Genomic DNA, 18152 nt, shown 5'->3' with positions numbered 1-18152 from the left:
AGTCTCATGTGCCTTGCTCTTCTGCCATAGTCCCTGAGCCTTTAGTGGGTGTGCTTCATTTTGTATAGCTTTATCAGTAGCGTGCCTTGGCAATGGAAAAATAGATCGGGCACAGTGGGATTCCAAATGAGGGAGATTCTCAGGCTTTGACGAATCATTTGCAGTCCTCAGAATACCTTGATTCTGGTTTTCTCGGAAGAAGCAAAACAAGATAAATACTGTTAATATCCACATAAGGATTATAATGAAAAAGAACATGAAGAAAATTAGAACTCAGTTCTTTAGAGACTTGTAGCTAGGAAATAATTCAGGATGCAGTTTGAATTGTAGGCAAGTAATAAAAACTCAAAAATAATGGTTAGGGCTAGAATCTGATAGCAGGTATTATAGTTTTCTTTGGAGCATTTTTTTTCTCTCCAGTTTCCCCATTCCTATCAAGGACCAATTTATTTGCAAAATATATGTTAGTCTCATTATACTTAGCCTGATTATTTGCCTAAAGTGCAGCAAGAAAAGTGATTGGCCATGTAGGCTCTTTTTAAGTTGGCTTTGCTGGAATTTTTTCATAAGAAATCTTAGATTGGACTTTTAAAAGCCTCCAGGCTTGAAAGCCAAGCTGAAAATTTGTCACCAAACATTGCCTACAATACCTACAAAATCCGTTCTCCTCGAGGTCCCAAAGTATCTTGAGGTTCCTGGGCCTGTCGGAAAATGACATTCTTTGCTTATCGAAGGTCAGGAACCTTGTAAGGGAACTGTGTAGACAGGTACCAGGCCTGTCTTTTCAAGGGGCTTTTTATTCTTTAAAGCAGTCTGGTCATATCTGAAAATATGCCATTCAGTTAAAGCCTTGTAAAACAACCCATGTCTCCAATTGCATATAGAACGTACTCTGTACAATTTTAGTTCTTTTAAATGTGTCCAGGTTTGTTTTGTAGCTCAGGATATGGTCTATTTTGGTGACTGTTACAAAAGAAAACAGATTCTTACTGAACTTACGCAAATAACTGTATTGCCATAAAATAAGAATACTCATGAGTAGTTTCCAAATTTTGGAGAACTCAGAGAGAAAGGTAAATTTTGCTCACGAAAGTATGCTTTACTCAATTATAAGCTATAAACAACTCAAAAGCAAAATGATTTTCTTCAATTAGAATGGCAGCCTTCCAAACAACGTGCCGTCCATTCTCCTTGGAACTGCCATCCACAAACCAAGCGGCCATGTCTCAGGACCAGAGATGGTGGAGTCTTATCCTCTTTCGCTTTTCTAATGTAAGCATTTATTCAGTGCTAGAAATTTGCTTTTCACCACTACTTAGCTGCATCCCATGTGTTTTGGTATGTTATGTTTTCATTTTCATTGAGTTCTCTCTCTATATTTTTAAATTTCCTTTGAGACCTCCTCCTTGACCCTAGGTTATTTAGAAGTGTGTTTTATTCCCAAATCTGTGGAGACTGCCCTGTTTTCTGTTACTGTTTTCTTTCTGATTCTATTATGGTCAGAGAGCAAATTTATACTATTTCAGTTTTACAAATGTGTCGAGATTTGTTTTATAGCCCAGGATATGGTCTTTTGATGACTGATCCATGCTGCATGGGTACTTGAAAAAAAATCTGTATTCTGCTGCTATTGGGTAGAGTGTTCATTATATATATATCATTCAGATCTTATTGGTTGGTTGTGTTGTTCGGTTCTTGTTTGTCCTTGCTGATTTTACTGTCTTGTTCTGTCAGTTGCTGAGAATGTGGTGCTGAAATCCCCAGCTGTTTCCTTTCAGCTCTATCAGAGTTTGCTTCATGTCTTTTGAGGTGCTGTTGTTTGGAGTTTACACATTTAAAATGTCTTCACGTTGGATCCAGTCTTCTATCATTGCTGTAAAATGTACTTTAGTTGGTATTAATAGCACTTCTGCTTTTTTAATATTAATGTATTAATGTTAACATAGTATTACCTTTTTCCATCCTTTCACTTTCAGTCTGCATGTGTTGTATTTGAGGTAAGTTTTTTATATATGGCATGCCTTTAGATAAACCTGTTTTATCTGGTCTGCCAAATCTGTCTCTTACATGGTCTAGACCAGGTACATTTAAGATAAGATATATAAGTCTAAATGCCTTTTTATTATTTGTCTTCTGTTTCCTCTGTTCCTTGTTTCTTTTTTTGTTTTCTAACCTTCCTGTGGGTTATGCAAACATTTTCTAGGATTTCATTTTGGTTTGTTTGTGGCATTTTAAAATATATTGCTCTGTATCATTTTCTTAGTGGTTGTTCCAGGTATTACAGTATATGTGTGGAATATGTATTCTAAGTCTGCTGGTATCAATGGTCACAGCATTCTATGACGGGAGCTGCAGAATAGAAACCTTACTTTTCTTTAGGCTCGTTTAGCCCCATTTTTCAAATATAATTGTCTAAGTTTCCTCCATGTACCTTGAGCACTGAATGAGTTGGTGGTGTCATTTTTGCTTCAACCATCAAATATGATTTAAGAAAGTACTGTTGGTCTACTAATAGTCACTCCCATGTTTCCCCTTCCAATGTTCTTTCCTTTCTGAAGTTCTAAGCTTTCTTCTTTTGTCATTTCCTTTCCATTTAGAGAACTTCCTTAGTTCTTTAATGATAGGTCTGTTAGTAACAACTCCTCTGAGTTCTCCTTCCAGGAATGTCTTTATTTCCCCTTCAGTCCAGAAGGATATCTTCACTGAAGATAGAATTCGCCGTTAATGTATCTTTCAGTACTTGGAAAACATGCCACTTTCTTCTGGCCTCTATGGTTTTAGATGAGAAATCCCTTGTCATTTGAATTGGTGTTCTCAACTAAGTTATGTGTCATTCCTCTGTGGCTGCTTTCAAGATTCTCTGTCTTTTAGTATTAAGAGGTTTAATTGTGATGTGTCTTGTCATGGGTTTCTTTGGGTTTATCCTTTTTGGGGTGCACTCAGCATCTTGAATCTGGAGTTTCACGTTTTATGCCAGGTTTGGGAAGTTTTCAGCCATTATGTCTTTAAATACTTTTCCAGTCCCTCCCTCTCCTTTGGAACTCCGATGATAAGAATGTTAGTGCGTTTGTTAGTCTTGTAAGTCCCTGAGACTGTTCATTTTTTTCCAGTATATTTTCTCTCTCTTCAGATTGAGTAAATTTTATTGATTTTGCCTCATATTCACTGATTGTTTTTAAACTTATGTTTAATTATATTTTTCAATTCTATGATTTCTGCCTGTTTCTACTAGGTAAGTTGGAAGTTCAGATTCCTCCTTGGCCTTGCTGGTACTTTCCAAGCAAAATACGGGCCCCAGTGCACACTGCTTTATTGTGTCCAATTGTTGGGGGAGGTGTGTAAGCTTGGCTCCCTCAGCCACAGCTGACACCAGGAAGCAGGGAGACCATAGAGGGCTGCCTCACACCTTGTTTCTGCAGAGTAGAGGCCAGAACTCAGCTTCCCTCTGTTCCCCCCCCCCCCCACCACCAGGGGTGGGGGAGTCGGGTACAACATGCCAACCAGGCCCACTTTCCATTACCTGATTCTCCCTCTTTAATGCTGGGTCGGGGAGTTCCCTTTTGTTCTCTTTAATTAGTCAGATAGGGTGGAGACTTAGTACCCACTGGGTGCCCAGACACTCAAGGCTAGGGCTGGGAGAGCCGGTGGGCCCATGAACCTTGTTTTGCACTGTCTGGTTCAGTGGGTGTATGTAATGTCATGTCAACTAACTAATTCCACCTTGTGCCCACACCTTGCTGTTTAGTAGAGGGGGAGGCTTAGCTCACTGCTCACTGCTCAGCCCCACTCATGTTACCCTGGGAGGGGAGTTAGATAACTGTCCTACTAACGCTGCTCTGGCAAGGCAGTCGGATCACCTCTGCCTGCTTCTGCCGGGCAGGATCTGGGAGATCGGCCTGCTGACACCATCTGGTGGTGGAATCAGAGCACCTCTTGCGTCCCCTGGCTGGGGATGGGCTGGAAGATCAACTCCCCACTCTGGCCATGCTGTGCTGTGGAGCTGCTGCCAGGGGTGTTGTGGTTTTCCCATTGCTATTTGGCTGGAGTAGGGCAGGAATCATGAAGTGGTTTTCTGTTGTTAGGTCACCCTCTTTTCAGTCCCTTGGCGATGGAGAAGAGGCCTCCCATGGAGCTGTTATCTACGCCTCTTGGAGAGGCGCAGTCGGAGGTTTCTTCTGCAGCATGCTGTCCAGGATACATGGGAGTGAGGAAAATGGCATACCCCCTATCCGTCATCCCTCAAGTCCTGAGGTCCCCAGCAGCCCGTGCTATTTCCCACTTTAGTTTTCCTGGGCCTTCTGGTTGTGTTCTGTCTAGGGTTGTCTGTGGTTCTGTCTCAGGTCTTCAGTTGGGAGAGGAAGGACCTGGGGAGATGGCTTCTCCACCTCAGTGGAACTAGAGATCTACAGCTTCCTTTGTTTATGGTGACTATTTGTCTTAGTCCCTTTGAGCTGCTCTGAAGGAATACCTGAGACTGGGTGGCTTATAAACAACAGAATTTTATTTCTCACAATTCTGGAGGGCGATAAGTCCAAGACGAAAGCAGGTTTGGTGTGTGGGGTGAGGGCCACTTAGACGGCACCTTCGAGCTGTGTCCTCGAGTGATAAAAAAGGTGAGGGTTTCTCTGGGGTCTCTTTTGTGAGATCTCTAATCCCATTCCAATGGCCCCACCTCCTAACACCCATCACCTTCAAGGTCAGGTTTCAGCGAGAGTTTTGGGGGGATGTAACATTCATACCATAGCAGTATCAATTGGCTCTGACTGCAAAGACTACTCTGAATTTTAGAAGTTACTTCTTTCACTCTTTCTTTTTACTCTCCATATGGAATAACAGACTTATAACGATGGAAAGAGATTTAGCCGTGATCCAGGCCACCTTTTTCAGATGATAACCATAATATCTATTGCTGTAACTCTACTGTGTGTGACTCTCGTGGTGTGCCCATAGGGCGTGCTCTGTGCTGCTTTCAAACATCACTCCTGAAAATGTCTGGGTAACCCAAGTCCGATTTTACATGCCTTAGCGGGGACTTCTTACTAAAGATTCTGACTTGTTTTATATTTAGGGTACTTGTGGTAGGTTTAGAGATGTACACCTAATTGCCAATTGATTGCTGTACATTCTGATGCCTTGCTGCTTGACCTACTTTAAAACCATTAAATCTGATCATTGGCCCAGTCTCCATATACCCCATGTCTGTGGTCATCCTGCCTGTCACAGGACTCGCTATGAACCACCACCTCTCCCTACCCGTCTCCACCTCCCACACCAGAATTAAGTTGTCTCCATTCCTTCTTTGTTAGGCCAGCCTCAGTCTCTCGATGTATTCCTCATGTGATGACATTTTTAGCCTAATCCACCTCTGGTCCCTGCTCGGTCAATGGCTGAGACTTGTGGTGGAACATCTGACCTCAGACTGCCTTCCTTCTCTGCACGTCTCATCACACTGTGGACAGAAGCCAAACACCTGTCCTTGGAGACCTCACAGGCTTGCTCCTGTGCTGGATGTAAGCTCTGTGCATTGCAGGTACAGAGCAGAAGATGTAACATTCCCCTCCTTTTTTTTTTCAGGAAGTGCTAGCAGAAACATACATGCAAGGGGGTTCATCACAGCATTGTTTATACAGCCAAACGACTATCCTTGGTCCTCTAATGGAAGGGGAGAATCTACATTATTCTGCCCTTTTTTTTGGCAGACTGGTGCTGTCTTCATGGTGTTAAAAAGAATAATGGCATAGGGGAAATGCCTGTTTGCCTGATGTTAAGTTTTAAAAAACTGCAAGATTATTTATGATAGTCTAGTTTAGTATTAAAGAAGTTCATTGGCATGTCAAAAATATAAGAATACATTAAACTGTCAGTAGTGGGTATTGTTGTATTCTGGTTACAGGTGGTCTTTTCTCCCTTTTTTCTTTCACCCAGGGTGGTGCAATGATCTCAGCTCACTGCACGCTCCACCTCCTAGGTTCAAGCGATTCTCCTGCCTCAGCCTTCCGAGTAGCTGGGATTACAGGCACCCACCACCACACCAGGCTAATTTTTGTATTTTTAGTAGAGACAGGGTTTCACTGTGTTAGCCAGGCTGCTCTCGAACTCATGACCTAAAGTGATGTGCCCGCCTCGGCCTCCCAAAGTGCTGAGATTACCGGTGTGAGCCACTGCTCCTGGCCACAGGTGGTCTTTTCTGTGTGCCTTTGTGTGTGTATGCAATTGTCATAACTAGTATTATGTTTATAATCAGAACAAATTTAGTAAATAATACTTATTAAAACTTTGGCTGTTTATAATTTTAATCTTTGTCTTTGGCATTCCCAGCAGCCTGTCACTGGGCATGCGTACCTTGTTTGTGTGATTCACTGTTAACCGTTACGTCTTTTGCGTTGGTAAACATTTTGTCCAGGCTGATCAAGCTTTGGTCCCATCAGGACCATCACCGAAAGTACTCCGGGTGAACATTTGCCCCCTAATTTACTCTTTTGGGGTCTGCCTTTTTGTTTTTTGCAAAGTGAGTAATCTCTCAGGGAACATCTCCATCGGGCAGGATCATGGGATTTGGTACTGGCAGGTTGCTCTTGGTAGCTGTCTCCCCCACAGGCTGCCCTTGGGTCTGGAGCAGGTTTTGGGTCCAGTCCTGCCCACCCTCCATGGAACCTGGGTGGAGCAGTGAGTCTATCTGAGCTTCAGCTTCCTCAGCCATCGAGTGAGTTCATAGTGCTCACCTCTGAGGGTCATGGGGAGTTTTTCCATAAGCAAAGCGACAGAAAGCGCCTGGTGGAAACTCACACAGGAATCTTCCCTTGCCCCTCAGTGAGCCCTCAGCCCTGGCAGGTTAGTGAGCATGACTGTAATGAAGTGCTCCGTACTGCTTTCCGTGGAAAGGAGTTGTCGTTCCAGGAGTATAGGAAACTTCTAGGGAAGTGAATTCATCTGGAAATGCTACTACAATTCTAATCCCCTGGGTCCCAGAACAAATAAGCAAGCAAAAAAGAACATCTTTTCTAGAAACTGGCCTGGAGGGGTTGGGAAGAAGAGGTCTGAATCACCGCTAACCTGCCAGTGAACCGAACATCACCTGAGAAGAACCTCAACTTCTTGGGTAAATCATGGAGAGCCATCTGGAAACCTGCCCCACCCCCAGCTCTCTCTGAATTGGGGCTGAGTTGGGGACACCTGCTGGGGACGGCCCATTTGATTTGGCAGAAACTTGACTGTAGTTCAAAATGTGTCTTAAGACGTGAGACATAGACTCGAGTACTTTTTCTTGCAATCCAAACTTATGTACTTTTTCCCAAAATAAGGGGTACATTGGTTGCTCGTTGATTTAACCTTAGGAGTGTTCATTGTGTGAATGAAATCAAGACTCCTACAACTGCTTTTTCCTTCTTTTCCCTGAGGTAATTAAACTCCTTTAGTGAGAAGGCAATTAAACAGACTATTGGCCATTGATAATCAAAATTTTGGTATTTCTAAGTGAGTGAGTTATGGATCCTTCTTGGTAAGCTTTTTTCACACACTATGAGGTAGCAGAAGTAAACAGTCAGTATAAACAACGTTTGCCCAGTTTAACCCGTTTGTAAGAGGCCAGGCCTTTGTGGTTTTAAGTATTTGCTTAGAATGAATTTGTTTCCCCAATGTCCTCTGGGAAACCAAAATGTGCTTTGTATTTTCTCTTCTCTGCCTTGGACTAGATCCACATGATTCGTGAGTAGAGTTGTGGTTTGCGAAGACAGGTGTGGCAAGAAATAGCCCTGAGACAGGGCTGCTGGCATGCAGCTCTCCTCCTGTTCTGCCTTTCTGTGTGGACCACGAGGCAGGAGTGAGGGCTTCCCATGGAGCATGTCTCCCTTTGAGTCACACATCTGTGCTCACAGTCATTGCCAGCCAGTCGACTGCAAGTGCTGTGTCTGCAGACCTTGCAGTGGGGACTTGACATTGCTTTCAGAGTGAGGAAACCAAACTTGGGGATTTGGACATGAGTCTGGGCTGTGCTTAGTGTTGGAGCCCCAGGTTGAACTTGGGTGTTTGGTGCTGGCAGACTGCCGTCTGCACAGTACATAATGCTTGCTTTAGTTTGGACTTCCCTTTCTTAGGAGTGAAATGGTTTTGAAGCTAAAATAAAAAAAAAAAAAAAAAATCATTTCAAGCTGATAAGAGTGTGTGTGTTAAATGGAAACACGTTCAATGTAAGGATTTCAGCTATTTGAATTACCTTGGGGCCTTTTCTCCCCAAAATATATTGTATTACTGGGTCATAACATGCTTCCCATTCCAGTTCCTAAAACATTTTACTATTAGCAATTTATAGAAGACTTAAGGAGTGGTTGGATACTTTTTTTTAAAGAAGGCAGCTTAAGTGAATGCAATCTGATTTTCTGTTAGGCATGTGCATCTGCAAAGGTGTCTGAGGTGAGCCAAGCTCAATAACCTGATTTGTTGAGTGAGTTACTTTTCTGTGGGATTAAGTGTGGTGGAGAAAAGACTAAAAGTGTGTTTTCTTGTTGATTTGTCTGTTATTTGGTCCCTTGAGAAAGACATTAACCTGAAGTAGTCTAGTAATGAATTCTGAATAGATACAATGTTAGTATATGTGTGAGTTTACACCTCATTTTTACTGATACTTGAGCATAAATTCTACTAAATTAGTCAAAGCAACTTACCAACTTAAGAAAAAGTTTGATACATAGCATGAGTGCAATATTTGTTGATTTGAAGATACTCTCATTGGCATTTAATTCAATATATGAGTGCCAGCAGTCCCTTCTCTTTTCACTTGGATTTCACCAGTGTGCTCATTGGGAGCTTAGAACTCTGTCCTGTGCAAAGAAAGCCTGGCGTACACTGTAGAAGGTGTTGACTCATCTTTGTGTTCCTCTGCTCCTCTAGTGTAAGGTGTGGAGTGGGAGGTTCCAGCAGGTGACCCAGCCCAGCCTTAGTCCTCCCATAGGCCTGTTAACAACCCTGGGGCAAATGCCTCAGCCTGCCTGGAAATCTCAGTGTTAGGGCCATGGCCCTTCCGCAGTGGTCACAGCAGTGTGGCGAGTTGGTGCCTATGGGGAACTGGCCTACATTGAGTTAGAACAATCCCAATTCTTGTGCGTTTGTTTTGGTTTTTTGTTTTTGAGACGGAGTTTTGCTCTTGTCGCCCAGGCTGGAGTGCAGTGGCACGCTCTCAGCTCACTAAAACTTCCACCTCCCAGGTTCACGCGATTTGCCTGCCTCAGCCTCCTGAGTAGCTGGGATTAGAAGCAGGTGCCACCACGCCTGGTGAATTTTTGTATTTTTTTTAGTAGAGATGGGTTTCCACCATGTTGGCCAGGCTGGTCTCAAACTCCTGACCTCAAGTGATCTGCCCGCCTCAGTCTCCCAAAGTGCTGGGATTACGGGTGTGAGCCACTGCACCCGGCCAGAACCATCTCAATTCTATCTGTATCACACAGTGTGTTTCTCGTCTAGGATACAGACTCACTGGGTAGCAGCTGTGTCTGCCCTGGAAAGTGGGGGCATCGGTGGGGGGGAGGAGGAGGAGGAGAAGGAGGAGGAGGAGGAATGTGTGAACCCAAACACATGGAAGACCTTCAAAAGCACCAGAACACAGTCTTTCAGCACAGAATTCTATACATCCTTAACTTGCACTTGTGCTAAGGAAGACTTTACCTCCCGTTCTTTTCCTTCTGTGACAAAAAAGTCATCTGTCTGGGAAGACACGGCACAATTTATTTATACAACATTTCTGTGGTTTACAGATGGGGCCACTGGATCCTCCCTCGGAATTGCCCTTCATAGGGAAGTTCAGTAGCCGCTCGAATGGTTAGCATAATCAAGGTGAAAAGTTTTCCGTTTTATTCAAAATGGGATAAAAAGAAGCAGCTGCCTTTTGTGACTTTAAGTGAGACGCTTTCATTATGTCTCAGCTCTACAGTGTGTTATCAGTAATCATACCTGTGTTAAGTTGTACTTCACTTTGTATATCACCATTGTAAGTTTTAACCACGTACATAAAATTGATAGGCTTTTTCCATTTTTGTTTTAAAAACTGCCGAAGGTGTAGCTTTTTAGGATTCTGTTTTTGCTCTTATTTTTGAGCTGAGTCTTGGTCTTTCTTATCACGGAGGTGAAAACAGGAATACTTGAGACCTTAATGTGAGTTTAGGAGAAAAGATGTTAATCACCAGTTTCCTGCTACTGGTTTTAAATTTCATAGAGGAAGCCACACTGATTGTGTCATCAGAAATTCTTATATTTTTAGTTTAAATTCTCATCTCCCTCCCCTGTTGCCCAGATCTGGTTTTTTGGCTGGAAACAACTTACAGTAACTTCAAATTAAGCATTTTAATTCTAAAGAATGGTCTTAAGTGAACCATTGTATGTAGTTTTCTTATGGGGAAATAAATTGGATAGTTTACCTTGTCAGTAGAAGAAATATAGGGGTTTGTGTTTTTGCACTAAAGTTAAGTTCAGGGTTGGTCTTCTTTTAGCTGTCCTTAGTTTTGGGATTATTTTTGTTTTTCAGAATAAAATGGCACAGGTCAGACACTTTTAATCCCCTGAAAGTAATCTAAAGCTATAGAAATGGAGTTGCAGCTGTCCCAGAGACAGACTGGGACAAAGGTTGGTGTAGAAAAACTAAGGAGCAGTAGCAGTATCCAGTGTCCTGTGTCCTTCCCCAGCAGAACACTAGCAGAACACCGAGGGCAGAGAACACTGACACACACTATTCAGAGCAGCGATTTCAGGAGCACACCAAGGCGGGGCCCGTGGTCAAGGGGCTTCCCAGGGGATGTCATAAAAGGCACATGGAAAGAACTGGTTTAGGACCAGATTTGGCACAGGTTCACTGACAAAAAGTGGGGTGGTGATTGAGAGGGATCATAGATTTCCTTTATAGTCACAGGGGCGGAATCAAGATTGAGGTGTGGCTTAGAAGGGAACATTTCAATTCCCTATGAGGAATAACTTTGTAGCACTCGGTGTTCTTCAGCGAGGACAGCAGTGCCTTAGGAAATGTGGACCTGTCCCAGGAAGTGGGCACATAGGCTGGGAGTCTTAGAGGGCTCCTGCCCAGGTCTCCCACATGGTGCAAGATGCTGGGCTTCTGTCATGACTCAGCTGGGAATGTCCTTGAACATAGGAATCACACACAGCTCAGTCTGGGTTTGTTCCTGGCTTGTCTCCAGCTGCTAGTAAATATGTTAATATGTGTGTCGGGGACAGCTCTGGTGACATGGATAATTAGTTCTTCTGATGTTGAATGAGAAATGAGTAAAAAGGCATAACACATTAATCTTAATGTCTTTAGACTTGTGTTTTTATTATAAGGGACAGATAATAGTGAAAGAGGGAAAAAATCTCATGAACACTAGTTTCCAGACTTCTGTCCAATTTCACAGCCTTGGTTTACTGTCAGTTTCCAAATGATCAGGCTGGAAATTGATGAAAGCTGTTTCTTTTGACCATGGCCCCATAAAGGCAGTGGGCAGTGCACATTGAAAGAATAAGTATGAAAACACTGGCCTCATCTCATAAACTTTATTATTGGTAGTATTTTATTCCAGCAGCTGTTTTTGAAGCACCGTCTTGAATACATGTGACTGCCCAGGCTTTTGACACAAATGTGTTCCAGGGAGACAGATTGAGGAAACTTTGAGTACTAATCCTGTCACTTTATTTCTCATAACTTTTATTTTCATCCAGTGGCTCAGTGGAATTGATTGGGATTGCCAAAAAATAGAATGATACAAGTGAGAAATAGACCTGGAGGGAGGTGTGTGTGTGTCGTTGGTTTCTTGCTTATTTGATTTCCGAGAACCATCAGAGTTGAGGATTTCAACCGTTATTCTGATAGCATTTACCGCAAACCCTGATGGCAGTTGCTGTCCTTTGCCTTACAGCTAACTGGGACTAGAAACAGTTCCATCACCCAGGTGGGTCTCATAAGGAAACATTAGTGGGCTGGTCTGTTGCATCCCTCCTCTTGTAAGCTTTGGATAACTCTGAATTTAGAAAGAGATTTCTAAAGATATTTAAAGAAGGAGACTTACAGAGTTGAATAAACATCCTGGAATTTTTCTTTCTCTAAATGAATGTCAGCTTCAGAGACCCCACCTGCAGACAGAGGCAGTGTCTCCTCTAAACATTTTCGGAGTAGCTCTTGGAATTGGTTTAAAGCTGGTTTCAGACTCCACAAAGAAATGGCCCTTTACAGGATCCTTTATTGCTTTCGGTGGTTAAAGCAGAATCTGTCCAGAGAGTAAAGGTAGACAGCCCTGCAATGTCTAAAGGACAGGCCTTCTTTCTCCTCACAGCCCTGCAAGTCCCCGGCTGTGCCTGGCTGTTTCCCACAAGTGCCAGACAGAATGTGCACTTTTTGACAAAGTATGTTCTATTCTGTGTGTAAAATCCTCTCTCAGTTCTGAGTGAATATCGATTCAAAGCTTAATTCACGCTGATTACTTGAAAACCTAATCTTGATTCTACCCGAGTGTTTGTAGATATCTGAACATCTGGAAACAGCACAGAGTGAAGCGTTCCCGTGAGTTTTAATTTGGTTTCTGGTACTACACTTGAAACTCCAGTAATGATAAGACGGGAACTAAAACAGCAGCTGTCCCTCGGAAATGAGGGTCACACCAACCTCGTTCCCAGACTGAGGCGCAGTTGAGAATGCTTATGTGTGGCATGCGCCTGCCGCCCAGTACACACACCTGAGTCATTAGATGTCACTTTATGGCATCGTCACGGAGAACGACTGGGTTTTGGAGAGAGAATGTCATAATGTGACTTCATTTCCTTGGAGCACTGAAGTAGAGGCTTTTGGAGTAGAAGCTCTTGGACATTAAAGAGAAATCAGAAAGTTTAACCCGACTGATACAGAGCTCATTATGAATTGACAATCTCTCTTTAAAAAAAATAAATTTCCTGCCGTGGCTAGCTGGCGCTACAGAAAGTCCTTTGTGAAAGCCCCAGCCTGATTTCACTATCAACCACTTAACCACGGTATTAATTTTTCAGTTGTTGAACTTTTAAGATTTTAAACTACTTTGAGTTTAAAAGTAGTCTGTTGCTGAGCCAGAATAGTTTGTTAAGAAACATGCATCTTTGAGTACAACCGAAGTTCCTTGGTGTTGGAAAATGCCCTCCCCGCTCCCCCAGAAATGGATTAAGAATACTTCATGGTATTTTCCCATAGGAAATAATGTTACTAGTAAGTTCTGGACTTCAAGACATGATTTCTAAGAAGTTTGAAGATTCAGCGGGCACACTTTTGGCAAAAATTGCTTGTATCTGACACATTGCATTATAAAAGTTTTGATTAGTGGGGCTTTTTTTAAACAAGTAAAGAGAAAGAAAACATGGATCTGCCTCGGAAGTCCCCTCTGCCTGAGTCTGCTGCTTGCAGGATTGGAGCTTTTACTGTAGATTGCAGCTTTGGAGCTGCTTTACCTCGAGAGCACTTTATATTTTATTGTGCTTTAAAAAAAAAAAAAAATTAGTGCCGGGTTTATGGAGTGAAGTGCTTTCATAAATGCTGAAACTACCTTTTCTGTGGGTAAAAATGCACCTCATCAGAATTTCCCCTTTGAAGAATTTTTTATGTTCACATAAAATTGCCAAGTTAAAAATCTGATCTTCCTACGGAGTAAGAGCTTTCATTTCAAATAAAGCCATTTTATTGACCAGGTATCAACATTTATGACGGTCAGACACCTTGCAGATAGCAAAATAAAATATTTATGCTTGGTACTTACTTTCCTTATAAACTAGAAATGTCAACCCAGGCTATCTTTTTGATAGCTTGAATATGTTAGGATGGGAGGAATTGGGTTGAGTATCCAGGTAAGATTCCAGGAGTGAGGGTGGAGCAACGTGTGTTTGGAGATTTCTGTATCCCAAACCCCACGGGCTCCAGGCACACTTTTGGAGGACCATTCCGGTGGATCCCTTTGCCGTCGTGGTGGCAAAGCAAACTGATGCTAAAGGAAATAAAAAACTTAATTCTCGTGCTAATCAGTGCCACTGTGGAGCTTCCAGACCCCATTCATTTGTTCTGGTGGATGTCATGTGGTGTGAGACTCACTAACATTAAATTAGTGATGAAGTTAAAGAGACGCTTCCTCTATCCCCATAGAAGGTATTTTGTCACTTAAGTAATAATTGAACTTTATGTTGCACTGTATTAACAGATTAAAACTACCCTGTTTTAATCTGTTTCCTAGCCCTAAACTCTAGGAATAGGGCTAAAGTAGTTAAAATAAGAGTTTTTGTCATGTAGCCTTCATAGCCATGTACTACTGTGTGCATACTAGCTAGGTTTTATTGCAGGATGTTTGCCATTACTTTTAGGTTTATAGATTCAAGAAATAACTATATTTGCTTCTCAAAAAAAAAAACACTGGCTTTTTTTTAAAAAAAAGTGATAGGTGCTAGTTAGAGTAGCCCCTACAGATCAGTCTTTTTTGCAAAGTGAATTTATAGTATCTATTTCCATAATAACTTTTTAAAATGACACCCAGGTACAGTTGATAGCTGTCTTAGTGATCTGTAGCTGTTGCCAATTCCAGTGTATGCAATTCCAGTGTAAGCTTAGTCTCTAAACCATTATCTTTGGTTAATACAACTCTCCTAACTCTGAAATGCTAAAGATAATGTCTCAGGGCTCCAGGACATTGCCATGGTTTCTTACCTTTTGCCCACCAGGGTCTGGTTGGGAAACCATCTGCATCAGAGTTGCTTAGGGACCTGTAAGAGTACAGCCTCCTGTATCTCACACACACACACACACACACACACCCTCCATTTCTCCCTGCCAGAGCTTAGGGATGTGTTTATATCCATGAATTTATTTAGGCTAATTAATGTTAACTACTGAACTTTTCTTTTTGTACAAGAAACAGGCCATTTGCTTATTTGCTTCTGCCAAAGCCAGCAGGGCATTTATCTCTTAAGATGAATAAGTTGAAATTGGCTAACTTTTTAAAAGCTCCTACCTGCTGGCTATGTTGAATGCATTCACTAAGTGCTAGTTTTGATAGGTTGGCTTCTGACAGACACTGCCCCTTTGATGGTATTTGGTGGTGTTTGCAATTACCAGCCCAAGCACAAGCCATGGAAGCTTCTAAACCACAGACACAAGTCAAGGTGTTAAAGAGAATCCAGTGGACTTTATTTACGAGTTGGGGGAAATTGATGGGGGGAGTTATTTTTGTTTTGTCTTATAAAAAGTATAAAATATGTCTCCTTGTCCCAAAGAAATTTAGCAGTTAGTTGAAATCAAGTGGTTAATCCACAAGAAGGTAAGCCCCGTGGGAGCAGGGCATGGCCTCTGTTGTTGCTATACCCAGAGCACCTCCTAGAACAATTGTCAGGCATGTGAGTGTTTGTGTTTGTTGAGTGGATTTGTGAATATCATTGATGTATTAAGTATTGGGTAACTTGGCCTGCAGTTTTTACCAGTCTGCCAACTTTATAAAACACCAATCTGTAGTTCACAGATATCCTTTTGATAATTGGTGTTTTCTTCACTTCTGACTCCGGGGTTGAAGACAGTTTTCTCTGTCAGTCATGTGTAGAGAGAAACACATGGAGCTTGAAGCTCAGGAGAGGTGAGTGATGGTGTCTTGCTGGCTGGACGTTCATTTGTGCATATGGGTAGGCGCATCTCCTTTAGGAGGATTGCATGAGACCCTTGTGCAGTGGGTGCCCAAACAAAACACACTTTTCTTCTTCCCCTAAGGGTAAACTGACTTGTTAAAAGCTTCTAAATCAGGGAACGAACACTTAAAAAGAGTAGCTCTTTAAAGGGCGGTAAGCCCAGGGAAAGGAACTATGACATCAGCATCACCTGGTATCCCATCTACTCAGAAATTTTGTTTTCTCCCAGTTTAGTTCAAAAACTAATTTTAAGACTTTTTACAGATTTGTTAGAAATATTTGTGTGACACAGGTACAATCAAAGTAAATTTTGTATGATTGGCTGTATTCAGAGGCCATGCCTGACATCCTAAAAGTTTCCTGTTCATCAGCCTTCGTGCTTCTCCACCAAGGCTTCCTACAGCAGTTCCTCCCTTTGTGGGATTACTGTTAAATTCACTTGGGAAGGGGCTAGGGTCAGAGAAGATGAGGCAAGAGATTTTAGAGGAATTGGCAAAAACTCTTCAAAGTGTTCACTTTTAAGTGCTTTTATAGAGCTCTGAATCAGTGTCAGTTTTACCGGCCTTTTACAAAAACAAAAAAACCAGGAAGTTATGTTCCTTATTATTGCAAAATCCTATTATCATAGGTTTTTACATATTTTGTTCTGGTGACGATGTAATATGTGTGTTTAATTGTGAGTACGGTGTGCTCGTTTTTACAGTAAGTTAGCGTAAGAGTTACACGTGAATAGCGGTGGAAATCCAAGAATTTTATCTCGTTTCCTGTACACTTTACTGAACTGTTAGCCTCTGAGTGTAATGCTTTCCTGGTGGCACATGGAGAATATAATATTCCTAATGCATAATGGGATCTTTTGACAACTCACATTTTTGTTCTTCAATTTTGGCTGTCACATGGCTTTTAATGGTTTCATTAGTAAACAGATGAATGTATTGCGTGTGAATGTTAGTGACAGCTTAATGAAAGGGCAGTCCTCCCTCTCTCTTCTCCTTTCAGAAATGCCTTTGCTCTTAGACCCAAAAACATTTTTTCTCTCCATGTGGTGTTTGCAGACTTGAGCTCATCTTGATTGGATGCATTAATATTGAGACAAAACATGCAATTATGCTTTCCTTTGGCCCTGGGGTAACCCTTCTGAAGACAGCTGTCTGTATCATCGTACCTGCTTTCATAGGAACCAACTCATTCAGGTTTCTCGGGGGTTTCGCTTATTTGGCTTTGAATGGGACAGCCATTTCACCTCATATTTTTAGATAATGTTTGAAAGTTATACAGGAATTTTTACCTTGTAATAAGATCAGAATGATTATTTTACTGAAAAACTGAATTGTTATGTTATAATGATGTTTCAAGCCTATTTCTTTGGTAGGATTTTCCGTTTTCTTATGAGTAACTTCTTGAAATGGAAGTGTGTATGAATGGGTCGGAATGAATTCAGCAATTCTGAATCTCCAGTTTTGAAAAAGGAAATTTTATTCTATATCTCGTATTCTTTAACCAGAGTTATGTAGAAGACTGTGCCACTCTAATCTTTAATACATGGCTGTAGTTCTTGAAGTCAGGGAGCTCCCAGAAATGTGAAAAAGCATGTGAGATGGGCTTGCCTCTAGAGACTTATCTTTGGGACTTTCCCAGTGATCCATGGACCACAGTGTGATTTTTGTTTTGTTTGTTCTGATGCAGCTTCCAGGAGGCAGGCCGAACCTGCAGATATGCGCCCGGAGATACGGATCGCCCAAGAGTTGCGGCGAATCGGAGACGAGTTTAACGCTTACTATGCAAGGAGGGTAATGATGTTTTCTTTACCCCCTTTTCTGCTCACGCCCTCCCCTTCCACACCATATTTTTTAAAAAAGACAAAGTGACTTGTTATAACTACATGCTAATTCTGGAAATGAATACTGTTGCCTAGTTGTGACCTTTCATTGTTTCTCCTTTCCCATTTTTCATTTGTTTTATGACTGAGTTTAAGTAATGGCACTTAAATAAAATAATACAGTAGGAGGCAGCAAAGGAATTTTATGAGCAGACTTTAAAACAATGCTAAAATAGGGGTTATTTATAGACTTTGAGATAGTCTCACCTAAATATTATTAACATAGGTTTCAATCCATGTAGTGTGTTTCTGTACTCCCCTTGTGCATTTTAGGTCAAAGTTAAAGGTAATTTTTAAACAACCTCTTTTGTCACTTAGCACTTGGGAACGATCGCAGCACTCATGTAAAAGACTCTCCTGCAGTTTGCAGGGTGACCTGAGTAAGAGCAGGGAGCCATTGCCCTTGCAGAGCCCATTGTTGTCTTTGGACATTTAATTGTTGAAATGTATTAGGAGGCCATTCATCAATAGCCTGTAATTTGGGCTATAAAAACTTTATATTATGGATAATTGACTGCCATGTATTTTGAGCTATGTTCTTGATTTTTAAAAAAATTCTAGCCTGTATCATCTTCTGTAGTTAGTAGAAGCAGTGTTTTTTTGTTTGTTTTACCTGGGGGCA

The 18152-nt window shown here is 41.8% G+C and overlaps 1 protein-coding gene across 5 annotated transcripts in view; it reads left to right on the top strand.

The window, feature by feature from the left end:
- The window catches only part of BCL2L11 (BCL2 like 11), a 45229-nt gene that overhangs the window by 9462 nt on the left and 17615 nt on the right, over nt 1-18152 (top strand). For all 5 annotated transcript variants that reach the window (XR_002725745.1, XR_002725744.1, XM_023189433.1 and 2 more), the window contains one exon: nt 17338-17441. Coding sequence is in view for 3 of the 5 variants with exons in the window: in XM_023189433.1 (XP_023045201.1) it covers nt 17338-17441 (104 nt within the window). In the remaining 2 variants the exon portion in view is untranslated. The remainder of the gene's footprint in view (nt 1-17337; nt 17442-18152) is intronic.

Source organism: Piliocolobus tephrosceles, chromosome 15, assembly GCF_002776525.5.
Source record: "Piliocolobus tephrosceles isolate RC106 chromosome 15, ASM277652v3, whole genome shotgun sequence".
Taxonomy (NCBI): domain Eukaryota; kingdom Metazoa; phylum Chordata; class Mammalia; order Primates; family Cercopithecidae; genus Piliocolobus; species Piliocolobus tephrosceles.
The sequence above is the reverse complement of the archived record's forward strand: the minus strand, read 5'-3'. Positions and strand labels throughout refer to the sequence as shown.